At 46.8% G+C, this 19,573-nt stretch overlaps 1 protein-coding gene across 11 annotated transcripts in view; it reads right to left on the reverse strand.

Moving 5' to 3' along the window:
• RYR1 (ryanodine receptor 1) overlaps window positions 1-19,573 on the reverse strand; it is a 208,177-nt gene that overhangs the window by 65,591 nt on the left and 123,013 nt on the right. For all 11 annotated transcript variants that reach the window (XM_083515697.1, XM_083515696.1, XM_083515703.1 and 8 more), the window contains exons 55-69: window positions 18,634-18,708; window positions 17,725-17,800; window positions 17,478-17,601; window positions 15,378-15,493; window positions 14,333-14,400; window positions 12,200-12,321; window positions 10,964-11,013; window positions 10,619-10,679; window positions 7,728-7,966; window positions 6,220-6,301; window positions 4,856-4,986; window positions 3,678-3,992; window positions 2,977-3,217; window positions 1,089-1,176; window positions 885-977 (exon numbers count right to left, since the gene is read on the reverse strand). In XM_083515697.1, coding sequence (XP_083371823.1) covers window positions 885-977; window positions 1,089-1,176; window positions 2,977-3,217; window positions 3,678-3,992; window positions 4,856-4,986; window positions 6,220-6,301; window positions 7,728-7,966; window positions 10,619-10,679; window positions 10,964-11,013; window positions 12,200-12,321; window positions 14,333-14,400; window positions 15,378-15,493; window positions 17,478-17,601; window positions 17,725-17,800; window positions 18,634-18,708 — 1,881 coding nt within the window. The remainder of the gene's footprint in view (window positions 1-884; window positions 978-1,088; window positions 1,177-2,976; window positions 3,218-3,677; window positions 3,993-4,855; window positions 4,987-6,219; window positions 6,302-7,727; window positions 7,967-10,618; window positions 10,680-10,963; window positions 11,014-12,199; window positions 12,322-14,332; window positions 14,401-15,377; window positions 15,494-17,477; window positions 17,602-17,724; window positions 17,801-18,633; window positions 18,709-19,573) is intronic.

A 19,573-nucleotide genomic window follows, 5' to 3' on the forward strand; every position in this document is an offset into this window, starting at 1 on the left:
CTCCCTGTTCACAAGAGGAAGGAAAGCAAGCAGGCAGGTTTGCTGAGGGATCCTTGAGCAGGGCATCCGTATGGAGGGGCTCTCTGGTGCCCCCCATACCGTGATGCCCTTTTTCAACCCATGGTGTCCTCCCTCCCCACTTTACCCCAGCCTAACCCTCCCTCCTAGATCTCCAACACAAAAGCTGCTTCTTGGGCCCAGGCTTCCTAAATGCTGCAAAGAGATAAGAACTGAATTGTGCAAGCGTGGGGTGGGCGAGGAAGCACACGACTGATGGTTTAGAGAGCAGGTGGCAGCCAAGTTTCAAGGGTGGGGGTGGCAGGCCCTCTCAGAGGCAGCCTGTGGCAGATTGTGGTGAAGCTGGAGATGGGGTGGTGATGGTGATGGGATGCATTTGGATGAGGTGGGGGGGTGGTCCACTTCAACATGCAGTAGGTACCCCACAAAGGAAAGGAAAAGACAGTTTTAATAATGTTGTTCAACTATTACCACCATTGCTTATTAAATTTGTATACTGCCCTTCATCCGAAGATCACAACCAAAAAATCATTTGCACAGGTCTTTTTCGTCCTAAGCGCCTCACACAGATTACTGGCATGTTAGGGGGAGGTGGGACTGGGACTGAGCAATAAGGGTTTGCCTAAGGGCATCTGATAATCTCATGGCTGTGTTGGGGACTTCCTGTTCCACAGGAAGTCAACCCTTGTCAACTGTACTAGGGCAGCCAATCAGGGACGTCCGGTCAAAACAGAACCCAGAGGTTGTCACTTCAAAGGTTTGCCTAGGCACCCCTTTTGGGGGGTGATAGGCTGGCTCCAGGCAGGGGGAGACCCTCCACCCCTGGTGGCAAGCACCCCTCTTCCACACCCCAGCCCTCCTCTCACCTTGGACATTTTGCTCTTGCTGTCGGCTGTCAGGAAGGACATGTTGTTGATTTCGTTCTGCACTACGAAGTTCTGCTCCTCCCGTTTGAAGTTCTGGGGCATGGGAGGGAAGAAAAGGTGAGCTACATTTCGTGGGAGATGCTCTCGCGCGTCTCCATCAGCACCCATGCAACCACCCACCCCCCTGCCGAAAAGGCGACTCACGTGTGACTTGGACCAGTAAATGAATACCTCCCCGACCATCCGGAACAGCTCCTCAGCATCTGAGTTCGGTTCGGTCAACCAGTTGGCCCTGCAGATTAAAAAAGAACTGTCAGTAGATACCACCTTCCCACTTCCATAGCTAATGGGGCATATTCAGGGCACATTAAAAAACAACAACACACAACACAACTAATTTAAGGTACGGTATTAGATTATCTCCCCCTTTTCTCCCATCCATGTAATTGGACAATGCAAGTCGTCACTGGATGGTGCAGTTATCTAGAGGTAAACATTTGGAAGGGAAACGTAGCAAATCGGCACAACTTTCTGGGTATTTGGCGGTTAGGCATTGGTATAGTTCTGTAGATGGAAGAGGGGAGGTAGCGCCATCACCTGCCCCACATATTGAAGGGTAGTCCGTTAAAGGATTCTGGGGTGTGTGGGCCTGACCGAAGCCTAGGGAGGTTAGGGCCTAAGGCACGCCCCCTATTTGTGACTCTGGGGGGGTTTCCTAGTTGATGTGCATCAGCAGGACTCCCCCTCCTGGTGGTTAACCCTTCCCAGACTTCAAGCAGACGGGCTGGAGTCGGATGTAGTCGGTTAGGACCAATGCCTAAGCCAATACCGCTCATCACCTGTAACCAATCAAGTTGTGGCCTTTTTGAGCCCATTAACCTTAATAATTGCGTCATGTGCCATTATTTCCGATTGGGGGGGGGTCGGGAACTCGCCACGCAAGTCTGCCTGCAGCTTGCGAGTGTGGTATCTGAAAGAGGGACTCAGGCAGAAACACCAGGCATTTTACTCCTTGCACCAGTGGAGAACTTCTCAGACACACCGAGACATTATTAGCTCAATCTCTGCCGTGCTGCAGTGCCACCCCCTGTGGTGGCCAGAGCTGGAACTCTGTGATTGGAGGAAGCAACAGGAGCCTCGCCAACTCGCTTGCTCCAAGCTGTGCTGTTGAGTCTGAGTAACTGGGATATGGAGCAGCAACAGCACAGGCTGCTTGCCCTGGAGCCCATCTTTGACTACGTTCCTGCCTCTGAACTCGTGGTTCTCATCTACCCAACCTGGTACCTGACCGTTGGTGTGACAATTGATGACCTCCTTCTACCGGTCCACAATAGAAAGCGTACTCTCATATTGTATCACAGTGTGGTACGTTGGCTTGACAGCCACGGTCAGAAAGTCTTTACAGAGGGTGGTGAACACAGCACATGATATCATGGGCTGTCCCCTGAGCCCGCTAGGTGACATCGCAAGGGATCATTGCCTCAGGGACGATTCACACCCGGGCCAGCACCTCTTTCATCTTCTACCCTTGGGCAGGAGACATAGAAGTATAATCGGTTATACCAACAGGCTTAAAAACAGTTTCTATCCGTGGGCTGTTAGGCTGCTGAATGGAAAATAATATAGTGCAACTGACTTTCAGGGTTGGTGTGTTGTACGACAAGCACACAGAGTGAAATGAGATTGAGTGTTTGTGTAGGGGGCGGGAGGCTCGGTTAATTTCATTGTGCACAGGTTGTTCATTGACAATAAAGGTATTATTATTATTATTATTATTATTATTATTATTATTATTATTATTATTATTATTTAACCTAGCAGAATTTATGTGAGGACTAGACTGATGTTCAAACAACGCAGCAGTAAAGTTCAAGGACCCAGGGATGTGTGGAACAGGGTGGTGAGGGGAGTAGCCCGGGAAGAGGGAGTGTGGCCTGGGGAGAGGGCCAGAGAGAGGGGGGGAGAGAGAGAGAGAGAGAGAGGGAGAGGGAGACCTGGAGGCCGCATTTGGCCCCTGGGCCCAAGGTTCCCTACCTCTGTTGTAAACCTGTGTTGATGCAAGTGTTAACACCCTGTGCAAAATCCGAAGTACCTGCTGTTGTCAACGTAGCGGATGAGCAGGGGGTATAGGGCGTAGAGATCGCGGCAGAGCACAGAGAACTCATCCCTGATCAGCAGCTCGGCATCCTCTGACTCGGTCTTGGCCTCCAGCCGCAGCTGGTCCTCCTCAGCCACCACTTTCCCGGACCTCTTCTTCAGCTTCTCCATGGTTGGAATGAAATGGGAGCGGAGCAGTTCCGGCTTGGCTTTGCTGACGATGGGCTGAGCGAAGACTACGTGGGGAAGAATTAAGAAGATGGGGCTTCGGATGAGAAAAAGTGCCTCAAATCCCACATAAACGGCCTCGGTCCAGTATATCTGAAGGAGCGTCTCCACCCCCATCGTTGTACTCGGACACTGAGGTCCAGCGCCGAGGGCCTTCTGGCGGTTCCCTCACTGTGAGAAGCCAAGTTACAGGGAACCAGGCAGAGGGCCTTCTCGGTGGTGGCGCCCGCCCTGCGGAATGCCCTCCCACCAGATGTCAAAGAGATAAACAACTACCAGACTTTTAGAAGACATCTGAAGGCAGCCCTGTTTAGGGAAGCTTTTAATGTTTGATGTATTACAGTATTTTAATATTTTTGGGGAAGCTGCCCAGAGTGGCTGGGGAAGCCCAGCCAGATGGGCGGGGTATAAATAATAAAATTATTATTATTATTATTCACATCCTCCCTGTTCTCTGACCCTCCATACCTGCCAACCGCTTCATCCAGGAAGCTTCGTCAATGCCCAGGTTGTTGACGATGATCTTCAGGATGTTGCCCAGCAAGGTGTTGAGTTGGTCGGAGGTCACATCCGTGCACCAGGGCCCCTGGGGGTTGGTTTCAGGGCCCCGCTCCCACCAGCGGGGCAGGTAGTTGCAGAGCATCGGCAGGGTGACCTCAATTACATGGGGCATCTCGGTGTAGCGGGCCCCTGACTCCGCCAGCCCGCTGATGTCCTTCATCAGCTTGTCCAGGACAGGGATGTCCGGGCACATTTCCTCCACGCGGTTTGGAAGGCCTAGGACTGGGGAAGCAAAGGGGAGGGCATGAAACCCCTTGGATTGGGAACAGAGGAGGTGCAAAACGACCCACACATTCAAGGAAAGCGTTTAATGTTTAATAGACTATTGTATTTTAATATTTTGTTGGAAGCCGCCCAGAGTGGCTGGGGAAACCGAAATGACATACAACGAATTGAAGAAAATGTTCCATTTAACATTCGTTTAAAAAACCTGAAGCATTAGGGATTGTAGGGAAAGATCTGCCCAAAAAGCTGAAAAACATCTTCATGTATGCGACAATGGCTGCGAGAGTTCTGGTAGCACAAGGATGGAAGACTGAAGAAACCCCAACCAAAGAATCATGGCAAGAAAAATTGATAGACTATGCAGAACTGGCAAAACTGACATACAAGCTATGGGACAAGGATAACCGTGACTTTAAAGATGAATGGGAACCCTTTGCAAAGTATCTGAAGACGCAACAAAGCGAACTGGACTCCTTGGCTGGCTTTGAATAAACATTCACAAACTTTTTATTGATAATAATCAGCTAAATAGTTTGAGGATTTATACAACTGTGTAACATGCAGAAAACAGCATTTTTAGAGAAATCAAAGACTGGAACTGAGGGAAGTCGGGGGGTGGGGGTGGGTGGGTTCTGTGGGGGGAGGGAGGAAAAATGGGGGGGAAATAAGGATGGTATGTTTCTGGATGTTTTGTTTTAATTTTGAATAAAAGCTATTTAAAACAAAAACAAAAACAGAGTGGCTGGGGAAACCCAGCCAGATGGGCAGGATATAAATAATATATTATTATTATTATTATTATTATTATTATTATTATTATTATTATTATTATTGAAAGGCAGGTGGAAAGAGGCACTCACTTGCTCGCTCCCTGGGTGATTTCGTAGTGTAAACAGAGAAGGGGTTGTATTCGTTGAGATGAGGCTCCAGGAAGGCCACGGGCATTGCTGCTGCCAGCCGCGCCAAGCATTCACCAAGTTGCGGACGCTGCCTGCAGAGTTGGAGGAGACAGGGAAGGAGAAGTGAGAGGCACTGAAAGCGAAAGGTGCTCTGCCTAACAATTTAAATCAGAAGGTACTGGTTCAATAACGCTCAAAAGGAAGGTTTGGACAATGAATGATTGGGAGTTGCTGCGCCATTAAACTTCAGGTAACAAGACTTGGACAACATCCCAGATTGGAATGGAGTCAGAGGAAGTTGCGCTGATAAAAAGGCAGTTGGAAAAATATGTATAATAATAAAGCTGTATTCGACGGATGAAAGTATATGATGTTTGACATGATTGAGAATCGTGGACTCAGGGACGGAGAATTATAAAGCGTCAAAATCGAGATGGGGAAAATATGGAAACAACAAGTAGAGGCAGGACTGAGATGTGGAGATACCGTATTCTTTGCTCTATAGGATGCACCTTTTCCCCTCCAAAAATGAAGGGGAAATGTGTGTGCGTCCTATGGAGCGAATGCAGGCTCCTTGGCTTCAGCGATAGCAACACAAAGCCTCCGAAGCGCAGAGGGAGCGCTCCCTCTGCGCTCCGGAGGCTTCGCGTTGCTTTCGCTGAAGCCTGGAGAGTGAGAGGCGTCGGTGTGCACCGACCCCTCTCGCTCTCCAGGCTTCAGGGATAGCCGCCTGAATTCGCACTGTGCTCCGAAGGCTTCGGGTTCCTTTTGCTGAAGCCAGGAGAGCAAGACTCTCCTGGCTTCAGCAGAGAGGGAGAGCTGCACAGCGCCCCTTCAGCCCAGCGGGAGGAGAAATGGAAGGGGCTCCGTTTCTCCTGCCGCTTCGCTGAAGGGGCGCTGAGCAGAGAGGGGGAGATTTTTTTTTCTTGTTCTCCCCCTCTAAAACAAGGTGAGTCCTATAGAGCGAAAAATACGGTAAGCTTCAGAGATCCAGACCCTGGGGAGCTCCAAACAATAATTATAATTTGGTCTTTTTATTTTAGTTTTTATTTATGATTGGATATATTAATTGGATGTTTTTTATTGGAAAATCAATAAAAAGGATTTTAAAAAAGAAAGAAAAGAAAGCGAACGGTGCTCTTTGTTTCCATTGCAAAGCCCTGCTCATCCCACAGTGGGTGATTTGGGTTTCGAATTCTGTTCCCCACCCTGATTGTGTGAACTTTGGTGATGGGCTCTACCTCCTCTGGGCATAAGTAGCGCCTCCCCCTCCCCCAATTGCGCACAGACCCCTTGCTCCAAGATTCTCGTGACAATGCGCTCACCTCTCCACATAAGGGTTTTTGGTAGTGCCCAAGGAATAGATGCTGCATAGGGTTCGGTAGCAGGACACCTGCACGTCATCCACTGCGGAGACACACAGAAAAATGGGTGTTGGTTTCAGGACCAGATACATACAGCTTCTCCTTCTTACAGTTCTCTGTTGTCAGAGATACGACCCTCCTGTTTCCCCAACAACATCGTCTGGGATATATACTGGGGTTCGGCCAAGACCACCAGGCCCCTCACCACCGCCTCTGCTACACCCCCAAAAAACTGGGTGGAGGGAAGTCAATGTTTTTATGTGTTTTTGGTGTGTTCTTTTTTTCTTTTCTTTTGTGTAATTTGTTCTTTCTCTTTTTTTGCTTGTGATATTGTTTGGTTTCTGTTACTGCAATTTAATAAAGTGTTTATTTTTTTAAAAAACAACAACTAACCTCTATTTACACTAGCGATGGCCAAACCTGTCCTTTTCAATTTCTCAGTTTTCGATGAAGCACATTTCCCCAACAGTTTGCAACCATTATTATTTCTCCAAGTCTTCATTAATGTTGGTTTCTCCTAATATATGCAGATTTCTATGCCGTTTGGCTTCGTGTTGTTTTTTTTTTTAACTTCCCCGCTAATAAAATGCTGCTTCTTCATATGTATGTTATTTTCACTGATACATGGATCTTTGTGTGTGCTTTCCCCTTATATACGCATTTGGGCACACGATAATTGGTTGGGAAGCTGCTTCACAAAATTCGAAGCAGTGCAAAATTCAAAGGCTATAGAAGAAGAGAAGAGTTTGGATTTGATATCCCGCTTTATCACTACCCTAAGGAGTCTCAAAACGGCTAACATTCTCCTTTCCCTTCCTGCCCCATAACAAACACCCTGTGAGGTGAGTGGGGCTGAGAGACTTCAGAGAAGTGTGACTGGCCCAAGGTCACCCAGCAGCTGCATGTGGAGGAGCGGGGAAGCGAACCCGGTTCACCAGATTACGAGTCCACCGCTCTTAACCACTACACCACATTTCGGTTTCATGTACAGTGGTACCTTGGGGGAGGGGGGGCGCTACTTAATTCATTCTGGAGGTCCGTTCTTAACCTGAAACTGTTCTTAACCTGAAGCACCACTTTAGCTAATGGGGCCTCCCGCTGTTGCCGCGCCACCAGAGCACGATTTGTGTTCTCATCCTGAAGCAAAGTTCTTAACCTGAAGACTATTTCTGGGTTAGCGGAGTCTGTAACCTGAAGCGTATGTAACCTGAAGCATATGTAACCCGAGGTACCACTGTATTGTTCTGAGGAGCGCAAAACAGCTAGGTTTCCGTTAAACTGCAGAGCGGACCAAATTTCTTCCTCAACCCTAATTCACCATCCTTGCCCTGGTGCGGTCATTGTAGCCTACGCAGCTCATTCAAGGCCTGGTTGCATTGCTAACGTCTGCCAACCTATTCAGGCCTATCCATGACTCAAAGCTCAGCTCCACCCACTCATCCCCCCTGCTGCCTCAAACGTTTGCTCACAGATGACGTCATCCCCAAACTGGTGCTGGGCGATGTGCTCGAAGATGGAGGTCAGCACCGGCAGCAGGACCACGGTGGTGTAGGTGATGTTCTGGCCCACGCCCTTGACCTGGGTGCGGGACTGCGACACTTTGCCCAGCTTGAGGTTCTCCACCATCTTCTCAATGTCGTCCGAGGCCCCTTCAAAGAAAGAGCGCAGCCCGGCCTTCACAATCTCAGGCCCCGATTTCATCACTGTCCTGCAGGGAGGAGGTGCCAGGATCAGATTTGCACAGGGTTACGAGCAAGGAGGCCCTACATACCGCCTCATTCGAGGGGCAACATTTAATTGGGTTTATTAATCAATAAGGTAAAAGGTAAAGGGACCCCTGACCATTAGGTCCAGTCGTGACCGACTCTGGGGTTGCAACGCTAATCTCGCTTTATTGGCTGAGGGAGCCGGCGTACAGCTTCCGGGTCACCTTCTGGCGAACCAGAGCAGCGCATGGAAACCCCATTTACCTTCCCGCCAGAGTAGTACCTATTTATCTACTTGCACTCTGACGTGCTTTCGAACTGCTAGGTTGGCAGGAGCAGGGACCGAGCAACGGGAGCTCACCCCGTCGCGGGGTTTGAACTGCCAACCTTCCGATCGGCAAGTCCTAGGCTCTGTGGTTTAACCCACAGCGCCAGCCACGTCCCACTTATTATTCAATAATAATACGATAAATAAATAACAAAACAAAAAAACCCACACAAATGTGTCCCCAACTGTAACCAGGCAGTGTAGTAAACACTTCCAAACTCCCAGACAACCGCAGGAAGAAGCACTTGAACTTACTGGCACACAAAAATGTGTAGTTAGATCGTACGTTAAAAGAATCATTTGCCCCTCCACCCAGTACGTCCTCCCAGAGATGGCCATGTTCCCTGGGTGGCCTGCATGATGCTGTCTTTGTGTGACATATGTATCAAAGCAAGGCCAAATGTCAATAAAGCCATCAGTCTCTGTCCTCAGTTTATCCATCAACACTGTTTGCCGCACTTATTACTGTTTACATTTATTATCATTATGGTTTATCCTGTCTTCCCTGCCAAGGAAGCCCAGGGCAGCAAACACCTCCATCACAAGCAATTTTTAAAAGCATTCTAAAAAAAAAATCCACTCAAAACATTCTAAAAACAGGTATAGTTAAAAAAAAACATCTAAAGCAGCTGCAGTTTAAAAAATATTTTTTTATACATAAAAAATCTTTTTGATTATGTTCCTATGTTACATAAGAAACATAACCAATCAGACATTTAACAGGAGAGGAAAGAATATAACAAAATCTAGACCGTAAACAACTGGATGTAATTGGAAACAAAAATTGTTAAGTTGTGGGTGAACATATCAGACGACACAGCGATTCTTCAAACAGCTTTTGTTTATTCACAGCCCAGAACAGACCTGAACTGAAGGGTTCAGCCAGCCTGCTTATATAGAGCTCCACTAGAACACAGCAGTAACCATTTTCTGTAACTATCCCTTATTTGCATATGTGGACCTGAGTGAAAACTATTTACAGTATCCCCCTGCTGGCCCAGGGTGAGAACTTCAGTACATAACAAAAATAACAAGAGGCATCTGTGTGCAAACTCTGCAGAAAACATTTTTGGTGAATGCAGATACACAGTATTTAAATTCATTCATTCACACCAAACAGAGAGGGGAGGCAATCTTTTGTGAGCCATGCATCTTTATAGCTCTTCTCCGCAGGTGTGCACATGTGAGGGATTATTTGGGATTATTACTCACCTGGTTTATATAATGAAGCAAGAGAAAGATTTTTAGCACCTATAATGACAAGGTCCCCTGGCCAGAACCCCTCTGACATGATTTTATATCTCATCGCAGACACAGATAAGTATGTGACTTGCCGTGTAGCACTCTTTGCAACTGCTGCTAGGAAAATTAGAGCAAATTATCGTATTTTTTGCTCTATAAGACTCACTTTTTCCCTCCCAAAAAGTAATGGGAAGTGCGTGTGCGTCTTATGGAGCAAATACAGGCTGCGCAGCTATCCCAGAAGCCAGAACAGCAAGAGTTCTGCGCTGTTCTGGCTTCTGAGATTCAGAATATTATTTTTTCTTGTTTTCCTCCTCCAAAAACTAGGTGCGTCTTATGGTCTGGTGCATCTTATAGAGCGAAAAATACGGTATATGGCCAAGGTAGCCACCAACTGTAAAGGAGATGAATTTTTTTGACCCTATCTACATCAAGCTATATTCTATCTTTATCACCAAACTCTGAATATAATTGCACATTGTGTTAATTAACATTATTTTTTAATATATCAGTGGCCATGTGATAATTTTAGCTTATAAATTTTATTGTTTAATGTCTTAACTTGTATATTAAGGTACTTTTATGGCTCTGTTTAGGGACGCAGGTGGTGCTGTGGGTTAAACCACAGAGTCTAGGACTTGCCAATCGGAAGGTCGGCGGTTCGAATCCCCGCGACGGGGTGAGCTCCCGTTGCTCGATCCCTGCTCCTGCCAACCTAGCAGTTCGAAAGCACGTCAAAGTGCAAGTAGATAAATAGGTACCGCTCCGGTGGGAAGGTAAACGGCATTTCCGTGCGCTGCTCTGGTTCGCTGGCCACATGACCCAGAAGCTGTACGCTGGCTCCCTCGGCCAGTAAAGCAAGATGAGCGCTGCAATCCCAGAGTCGGCCACGACTGGACCTAATGGTCAGGGGTCCCTTTACCTTTACTATAGCTCTGCTTAGAGTAGGTAATGTCTTGATAATATAAATGTTTTAAGTTTTTTGTATCAATCCAGTATATTTTCTTTTAATTGTTGAATGATTCTGTGTACGTTGTGGCAGCCTTTGGCTATGTACAATAAAACTGACTGACTGACTACTCACCTGGCATCCAAAGACCGGGCAAGGATGTGCAGGCAGTTAACCACAGCAGCGGCATCCGTCCCTGGATGGAGACAGAAGACCCAGATTTAGGGCCTGGGTTCAGGAAAATGGACTAGATGCAAAGGTTAGAGAAATACAGGTGGTGGGAGAAGCAAAAGGGCAGCAGCTTTGTTCATGGCTGAGGTAGCACAGGGTGAGGGGAGTCAGGGTGCAGGAGGGAGAGCAGACTCGTGGGCGCAAAAAAACCCCCCACTGAGTCGACAAGAGGGAGGAGAAATGAAGAGGAGAGGAGGCTGAGACCGCCTGCCCACCCCAGGACAGGAGCAGAGGAAGGATGAAGCTTACCGAAGAGAGAGACCCGGTGCCTGACCAGGGCTGCCAGTTTGCAGAAAAGGCTGAAGGGCGGAAAAGAGAGAGGTAGAAGGAGAGAATGAAAGAGATTGTTGGAAAGAGGAGTGCACATCGATGGGGAAGAGGGGAGGGCGGACGGGGCCTCGGAGCCTCGGTGAGGCAGCTTGGAGAGGACAGTGTAAATGCCTCTACCTTCCTACATTCATGCACATAAAACCCATATGCCCGGCCAGAAGAAGAATGCAAGAGGCAGAATTCAGACCTAAGGATCTGTTCACAAAACCACTGCCATTTGTTGCAGATTGCAAAGTTGGTTTTCCCTGGGAAAGTGACAGAGCAAATGGAAAACCGCTTGCACTCCTGCTTCCTAGGCATGGGACAAGTGCAGACAAGATCTCCGAGTTGCTTCACACGCAACCTTTCCCCCCAAAACAGGTGTTTCCAAGTCTCAAGAAAAAATGAGCACAAAGACATGTGGCCTGAAATTAATTTTGGGAGGGAAGGGCTTAGGAGTTTTCAAGGAGAAACATTTGATTTGCAAAAAATATGACTTCATATCCTCTCTGCTTGATGGTTTCTCTCCCTTTCCCTCAACAAAATTCCCGGTCATGGATGCCATTGGATCCAGGCTGTTGAGAGGGTTAATGGGTAAATACAATGTTCAAATTTAGGAATTCTATTTGTAAATTATTATTGCCTTATAGTTAAAACACAAGGCTTCCTCTCTCCTCAAAACAAAAACAAAAACAAAAAAACCCTCCAAAGTTTTCAAAGCTAAAATTTAAAAAGGAGTCCAATTCGGGCAAACTTTGCATTTGCAAAAAGTTTCATCTCAGCTCTAACAAGAGCCATTTTTCACACATTACTGGCTAGCAAACCTTGGTTTGAACGTCTTATCACAGCGAACCACTGCATATCTGTATAACATGCATATTTGCAAACACAAGTATGTCCCCACTTGTCGTTTGCACCTTGCGCTTCTTCAGGGTCACACCTAAGACAACCAACTTGAAAGTGTAACCCAGGCTTCCTCAACCTCGGCCCTCCAGATGTTTTGAGACTACAACCCCCATCATCCCTGACCACTAGTCCTGCTAGCTAGGGATCATGGGAGTTGTAGGCCAAAAACATCTGGAGGGCCGAGGTTGAGGAAGCCTGGTGTAACCCTTTGTGCACATTCTCACACACAGACAGGCATCCAGTCCTCCCTAGAGTTTCCTAGGTACTCACCTGGTTATCATCTCTTTCTCCTTGTTGGAGGCATGGCCCCCGCTGCCTAGGACTTTGGCCGGTGTGGACAAGAAGTAGAGGCAGTGATTGGTGAAGTACTGGTTGATGAGGGGCAGCAGGATCTGATAGGGGAGCATAAATATTAAATAAGATGACGTGCCGGTTTGTGATGTATTTTGGGCTGGGTTTAAACTCAAGAACGTCTGCTAGGACAAAGAGGCAGTCACCTCTCTCCTCCCCATTGGTTTGGGGTGGTGGTGTTTGGAATTACCTCCAGAACAGCACAGGGCAGAGGGAGAGAGGGGAATCGTTCCATTGGGCAAGTAGAAACCCTTCTGCTAATGAAACCAGCTCCTTAGCATTACGTCGGATTCATCCCCATGTACAGTGGTACCTCGGGTTAAGTAATTAATTCGTTCCGGAGGTCCGTTATTTTTTTTAATTATTATTATTATTCAAAGTTATAACAAAACATATTTTCCAAAAACATAACCTTACCCCCCCCCCATTTTTCCTCCCCTCCCACACAGAACCCATCCCCCCACCCCACCCCCCGACTTCCCTCAGTTCCAGTCTTTGGTTTCTCCAATAATGCTATTTTCTGCATGTTACACAGTTGTATAGATCCTCAAACTGTTTAGCTGATTATTATCAGTAAAAAAATAGTGAATGTTTATTCAAAACCTGCCAAGGAGTCCAGTTCGCTTTGTTGCATCTTCAAATATTTTGTGAAAGGTTCCCATTCATCCTTAAAGAAAGAGTTATCCTTGTCCCATAGCTTATATGTCAATACCGGAGGTCCGTTCTTAACCTGAAACTGCTCTTAACCTGAAGCACCACTTTAGCTAATGGGACCTCCTGCTGCCGCCACGCCGCCGGAGCACGATTTCTGTTCTCATCCTGAAGCAAAGTTCTTAACCCGAGGTACTATTTCTGAGTTAGCGGAGTCTGTCACCTGAAGCGTATGTAACCTGAAGTGTCTGTAACCCGAGGTACCTGCTTAACAAAGGTCATTTCATTGTTGGTTTTTATGCCACTCACTGCCACCATATGAAGAGGGAAACGTCAAAAACGACATAGTGAATAAATGTGATTATTTATGTGATGTTTGCAGGTTTAAATTGAAACAATAGTGGACGCAATTTGTATTCGCTTTTGTGCTTTCTGTTCCTGACCTCTGGCGTGTGGGATGTAAAAACGTATTGCAGTCAAATACAACATTCCTACAATGCACATGGCTGGGGAATGCTTTGTATCACTCAGGAGAAAACTTGCGTGTTCCTCCTGAACTGGGACAGACTTCCTTTGCATGTGACTTAATGTGGGGGTGGCCTGTTCTTGGACAGAGGAGCACACGGCCTCCATGTTCTGCTCTTCTTGTTCTCCATTTTGTGTTCCTAAGAGTTAAGAGAAGTGACTGCTGAGTCGCAGTCACTTGAGACTATTTCCCTTAGGGGATAATTCACATAGTTATATGTTGTTCTGTAAATTAAGTCTTCCCTCGGGGATCTTATTGTGAACTGGATGATTGTAAGTAAACTAGTTTTATGCTAACTTTAATCAGCTGGTTGTGTCTATTCTTTTAGGAGGGATATAAAAAGGGATCGTACCAGGAATCCTAGATAGTGAGGCTCAGACGAGCCTGCAACTAGCTAACCGCTGTGTAATTTAAGAGGAGGATTGTTTAACAACTCTGCTAAATTATAGAACTTGCTAACGCAAGTTAGGAAGGATATCATAAAATAATATACATGCACACGAAAGCTCATACCAATAACAAACTTAGTTGATCTCTAAGGTGCTACTGGAAGGAATTTTTTTATTTCCCCCTCACAAAGGGTTATGGGCCCAGAACACTTCCACTGCGTAATTTAAAAGGGGGGTTGTTTAACAACTCTGCTAAGTTATAGAACTTGCTGACTCAAGTTAGGAAAGATATCATAAAATAATATATCCTCTCCTGCTTCCCTAAATGTCCCCACATGGCAAACGTGCAAATCACAAAAATTTCTGCTCCTGTTTTCAGTTCCGATGGAATTCACCAACATCGCTAAGTACAGCTGATGCTCTGTTTAGGGAGGGAAAACCTCCCCAGTCCCCAAGGGAAAGAGGAAAAGAGAAAGGTCAACTTACCTTGGCAAAGAACTTGATCTCTTGTTCATGAGGGGATTTCTCCACCCGGCCACTGCTTACCACGGCATCTGAAGCAGGAAGAATCCCAGTGAGTTCCACCAAGGTGTGAGAAGCGGGAGGGATAAGGCACACTCACATGCAACAAATACACACCCGTGTCCCTAACAATTGAGAAAAGGAGCTGGCTTCCAGACAGCTGACTTACTGAGCATTCGTCCTGCCTGGTTAGCACAAAGTTCGCAGGGTGGTTTGAGTTATTTATTTATTGAGTATTAATCCCGATACCTTTGCAGCAAGGTTAGGTGACATTGTGTCAAGCCAATGTTACCCCAGTGCACCAAAAAAAATCCTGCTCTGGGGGTGAGAGAGTGAGTTTGCTGCGCAAGGGCAACAGGTCAGCCCGAATTTGGTGGTATGTTGCTGAATCCCAGCCAAAAACAAGGACTGGTTGGAAGCATTCCAAAACGGTTTGGTCTTTGGCCCAGGGATCAGTAAGGGCTCATCCAGACTTCATTCTGTGCCGTGTTTCTAAGCGCGGGTCCAAACGCTTTATGCTCTTTACTGCTGAGTCGGAGCAAATGGCAATCCGTAGAAGACCTGATTTGCCATTTGTTACAATTCAGCATTAAAGAGTGTTGGTTTTTTTCCTGGGGAAAGCAGGGGAAGCACTTCGACATAGACCTTTGCCTAGAAAGCACAGTGAGGATGAGCCCAAAGCTTCAAAACAGAACGCAATGCAGACTCACACTTCCCAACCGCATTTGACAAAGCGAATCCAGGTGTCCTTACTCCTATACACTAACATGCTTTAACTGAACTGCTGCCCCTTTCCCAGAACTGAGAATAGAGTTCTGGCTCAACTGGCTTTGCTACAATAGTCTCCATTCCCATCCTAAGTGAGCTGAAACAGCTCATTGTAAAGCTCTCTTCTTCCCCACCCACAGGGTCCCTGGAGATGTGGAGTGCTACAGGGGTCAGTGTGTAGCTCCTCACAGGTTCCGGAGGAAGCTACTGGGGGCGGGGGACATAATCACAGCTCCTTTACCCAGGTGGGCCACAAACTCCTGAGAGATGTCCATCCACTTCAGCAGCTGCTGCAGGAACCCATAGGCAAACCGCTTCTCAATGGACGATGTGTCCAGTTCCATGTCCTTCAAACCCCTGTGAGAGATAAACAGAATGGGAAGATAGCGAGACAGGTTTTTACTGGTACTCTTGAGCAGCCTCTCTCCACCTTGGGTCCCCAGATGTTGTTGGACTACTACCCCCATCATCCCCGACTGCTGGCCCTTCTCATGATAGATGATAGGAGTTGTAGCACAACAACATCCGGGGACCCTAGAGAAGCCAGGTTTTCAAAAGACGCGAAGCAGAATGTGTTTATGTGTGCATGTGTGCATATATTTCTGTTTCCTTTTTTTAAAATGTTGGCGCTATTAAAGTCTGTTCCATCACTATTTTCTTAATGGATATTTTGGACCATTTTATGTAAAATATTTAAGGGATTTAAAAAAATAATAATTACAAAACAGCATATAGGTAAAGGTAAAGGGACTCCTGACCATTAGGTCCAGTCATGACCGACTCTGGGGTTGCGGCGCTCATCTCGCTTTATTGGCCGAGGGAGCAAACCAGAGCAGCACACGGAAATGCCGTTTACCTTCCCGCCGGAGCTGTACCTATTTATCTACTTGCACTTTGACGTGCTTTTGAACTGCTAGGTGGGCAGGAGCAGGGACCGAGCAACGGGAGCTCACCCCGTCGCGGGGATTTGAACCACCGACCTTCTGATCGGCAAGTCCTAGGCTCTGTGGTTTAACCCACAGCGCCACCCGCGTCCCTCCTAACGCAGCATATAAAGTTTATAAAGCAGCATATAAATTTTGCTAAATAAAATAAATAAAGCAGATAATTACCAGGGGTGCTGTGGAATCCTTCCTAACCCTCCTCCCCTATAATGAGTTGCAAAAAGGGAGTGTCTGCAGTGAAATCCTAAATGGGTTAAACTGGCTTTATTATTATTAAAATAAAAAAATTCCTTCTAGTAGCACCTTAAAGACCAACTAAGTTAGTTCTTGGTATGAGCTTTCGTGTGCATGCACACTTCTTCAGATACACTGTGTATCTGAAGAAGTGTGTATGCACACGAAAGCTCATACCAAGAACTAACTTAGTTGGTCTTTAAGGTGCTACTAGAAGGATTTTTTTTATTTTGACTATGACAGACCAACACGGCTACCTATCTGTAACTTTATTATTATTGTTATATAATAATTTCAACCAGATCATACGTTAGTAAGTTGTTGTTGTGGTTTAGTCGTTTAGTCGTGTCTGACTGTTCGTGACCCCATGGACCAGAGCACATTAGTAAGTATAGGGATTTAAATGTTACCACCAATACCTTGAACTTGACCCAGTAGCAGATTGGCAGCTAGAGCAAATCCCATAGGCAGGGTAGTTATCTCTAGAGCAGGCATCCCCTAAACCTGGCGCTCCAGCTGTTTTGGGACTACAACTCCCATCACCCCTAGCTAACAGGGCCAGTGGTCAGGGATTAATAATAATAATAATAATAATAATAATAATAATAATAATAATAATTTATTTATAATAAATACCACTCTGGGCGGCTTCCAACATAATATTAAAATACAGTAAAGCCTCAAACATTAAAAGCTTCCCTAAACAGGGCTGCCTTCAGATGTCATTTAAAAGTCTGGTAGTTGTTGTTCTCTTTGACATCTGGTGGGAGGGCGCTCCACAGGGAAGGCGCCACTACCAAGAAGGCCCTCTGCCTGGTTCCCTGTAACCTCACTTCTCGCAGTGAGAGAACCGCCAGAAGGCCCTCGGCGCTGGACCTCAGAACAATGGGGCTGGAGATGCTCCTTCAGATATACTGGAAATGTATTCCTGGAATACTGGAATATACTGGAATTGTATTCCCAATTGTATATGATGGGTAGTGTAGTCCCAAAACAGCTGGAGGGCCGAGTTCGGGGGTGCCTGCCCCAGAGCATGTAGCATACGTTCCCCCATCTCTTACCTTTTTTATACAGAACATGTCATCAGTGTGCATGTGCGTGTGCGCGCGATCTCACCCACTCACCCACCCACCCCACCCCACCCCGTCTCCTTCCAGGCTCACCTTGTCACTGCATAGCCATTAAGCTGGAGGAATTTGAGCAACTCCTGGGCCTTTTCTCGGTCTCGGGCCTTCTCCTTGGCCGTCAGCGTATCATAAGGCACCAGCAGGGGATGGGTGCCACCCCCTGGGGTGGGAGGAAAGAGAAAGAGGAGGCATGAAGCCTGCTGGGAGGGGAGAAAGGGGAGAGAACAACAGCCCCCAATAAAAGGAAAGGCAGAAAGAAGAAGAAGAAGATGCAGAGGCTCACCTTTGGCTTCCAGTTCCAGCTTCTTCTTGCGTCCCCAGGTATTGTGGTAGTTCTCAGCCAGCTGCTCTGCCATGGCCTGTGGAGAGAGACCAGTGGTGGGGCGAGGAGAAAACGTGGTCAAAAGTGGAAGAAATTATACAAGATGGGGGACACCTGGCTTGAGAGCAGTACATGTGAAAAGGATCTAGGAGTCTTGGTTGACCACAAACTTGACATGAGCCAACAGTGTGACGCGGCAGCTAAAAAAGCCAATGCAATTCTGGGCCTCATCAATAGGAGTATAGCATCTAGATCAAGGGAAGTAATAGTGCCACTGTATTCTGCTCTGGTCAGACCTCACCTGGAGTACTGTGTCCAGTTCTGGGCACCACAGTTCAAGAAGGACACTGACAAACTGGAACGTGTCCAGAGGAGGGCAACCAAAATGGTCAAAGGCCTGGAAACGATGCCTTATGAGGAACGGCTAAGGGAGCTGGGCATGTTTAGCCTGGAGAAGAGGAGGTTAAGGGGTGATATGATAGCCATGTTCAAATATATAAAAGGATGTCACATAGAGGAGGGAGAAAGGTTGTTTTCTGCTGCTCCAGAGAAGCGGACACGGAGCAATGGATCCAAACTACAAGAAAGAAGATTCCACCTAAACATTAGGAAGAACTTCCTGACAGTAAGAGCTGTTTGACAGTGGAATTTGCTGCCAAGGAGTGTGGTGGAGTCTCCTCCTTTGGAGGTCTTGAAGCAGAGGCTTGACAACCATATGTCAGGAGTGCTCTGATGGGGTTTCCTGCTTGGCAGGGGGTTGGACTCGATGGCCCTTGTGGTCTCTTCCAACTCTAGGATTCTATGATTCTATATGTTTGGGTAAGTTACGATGACTGAGGGATTTTCCCGCTCTGCTTTGTGCTCACTCACCTGAAGTTCCCTGGAAAGGGTCACTCCAGACAGGTCAATGGGCTGAGGGTTGTAGCCATGGCTGGGGTCATAGGTCTAAGGGGGACACACAAGAACAAAGACCGCTCACTGGACGCCATTGCCTCCCCCACACCACCATCGCCTCCACCCTTGACACCTTTCTCTTGCACTAGGTCAAATTTTCTGGATGCCTCTCTCCCGCATAAATGCTGGAAGCTGCCGTAGACAACTGGTCCATCGAATCTGGAAACAGTGGCTCATGTTCGCCTGTCCTGTCCCCTTTATAAAGATCTGAGGAATGAGATCATCACCCCACTCTTACTTACCATCCCAGGCCGCCCATCTGCGGCCATGTAGTTCTTTCTTTTATCAGATCAAAATGATCAGACTACAGCAAAGGTTGCTAGGTTTATCGAGGGTGCAATGAGATTAAGGGCCACTATCTGAACGATAATCTTGGTCATTTGATTGTCCTTTTTACCCATTGTTGTATTTTTATTGTATACATTGCTTGTTTTATGTTGCTATGGCCATTGGCTAATGCGAATGAAGTTTATCTATCTATCATCTGGAGGGCCCGAGGTAATAATAATAATAATAATAATAATAATAATAATAATAATTTATTTATACCCCACCCATCTGGCTGGGCTTCCCCAGCCACTCTGGGCGGCTTCCAAAAAACATTAAAATACTGTAGTACATCAAACATTAAAAGCTTCCCTAAACAGGAGGAAGTCTGAGCTATACTCCCTAAATTGCACCTTTTCAAAGTGTGGGTGGATCTACACACAGAAAAAGTCAGAAATTATATCGGGAAGGGATATTGTAATGTGTATGGGTTGCTCGTGCGTAAGTTGCCGCCTTTCCAGGCTTTGTTGCTTTGCTAAACCTTTCAGTCTGGGCAGCCCTTCACTTCGTGGCTGCCTCAGTCGCTAGC

Source organism: Podarcis liolepis (genome assembly GCF_965112155.1).
Source record: "Podarcis liolepis genome assembly, chromosome: 7".
Classification (NCBI taxonomy): domain Eukaryota; kingdom Metazoa; phylum Chordata; class Lepidosauria; order Squamata; family Lacertidae; genus Podarcis; species Podarcis liolepis.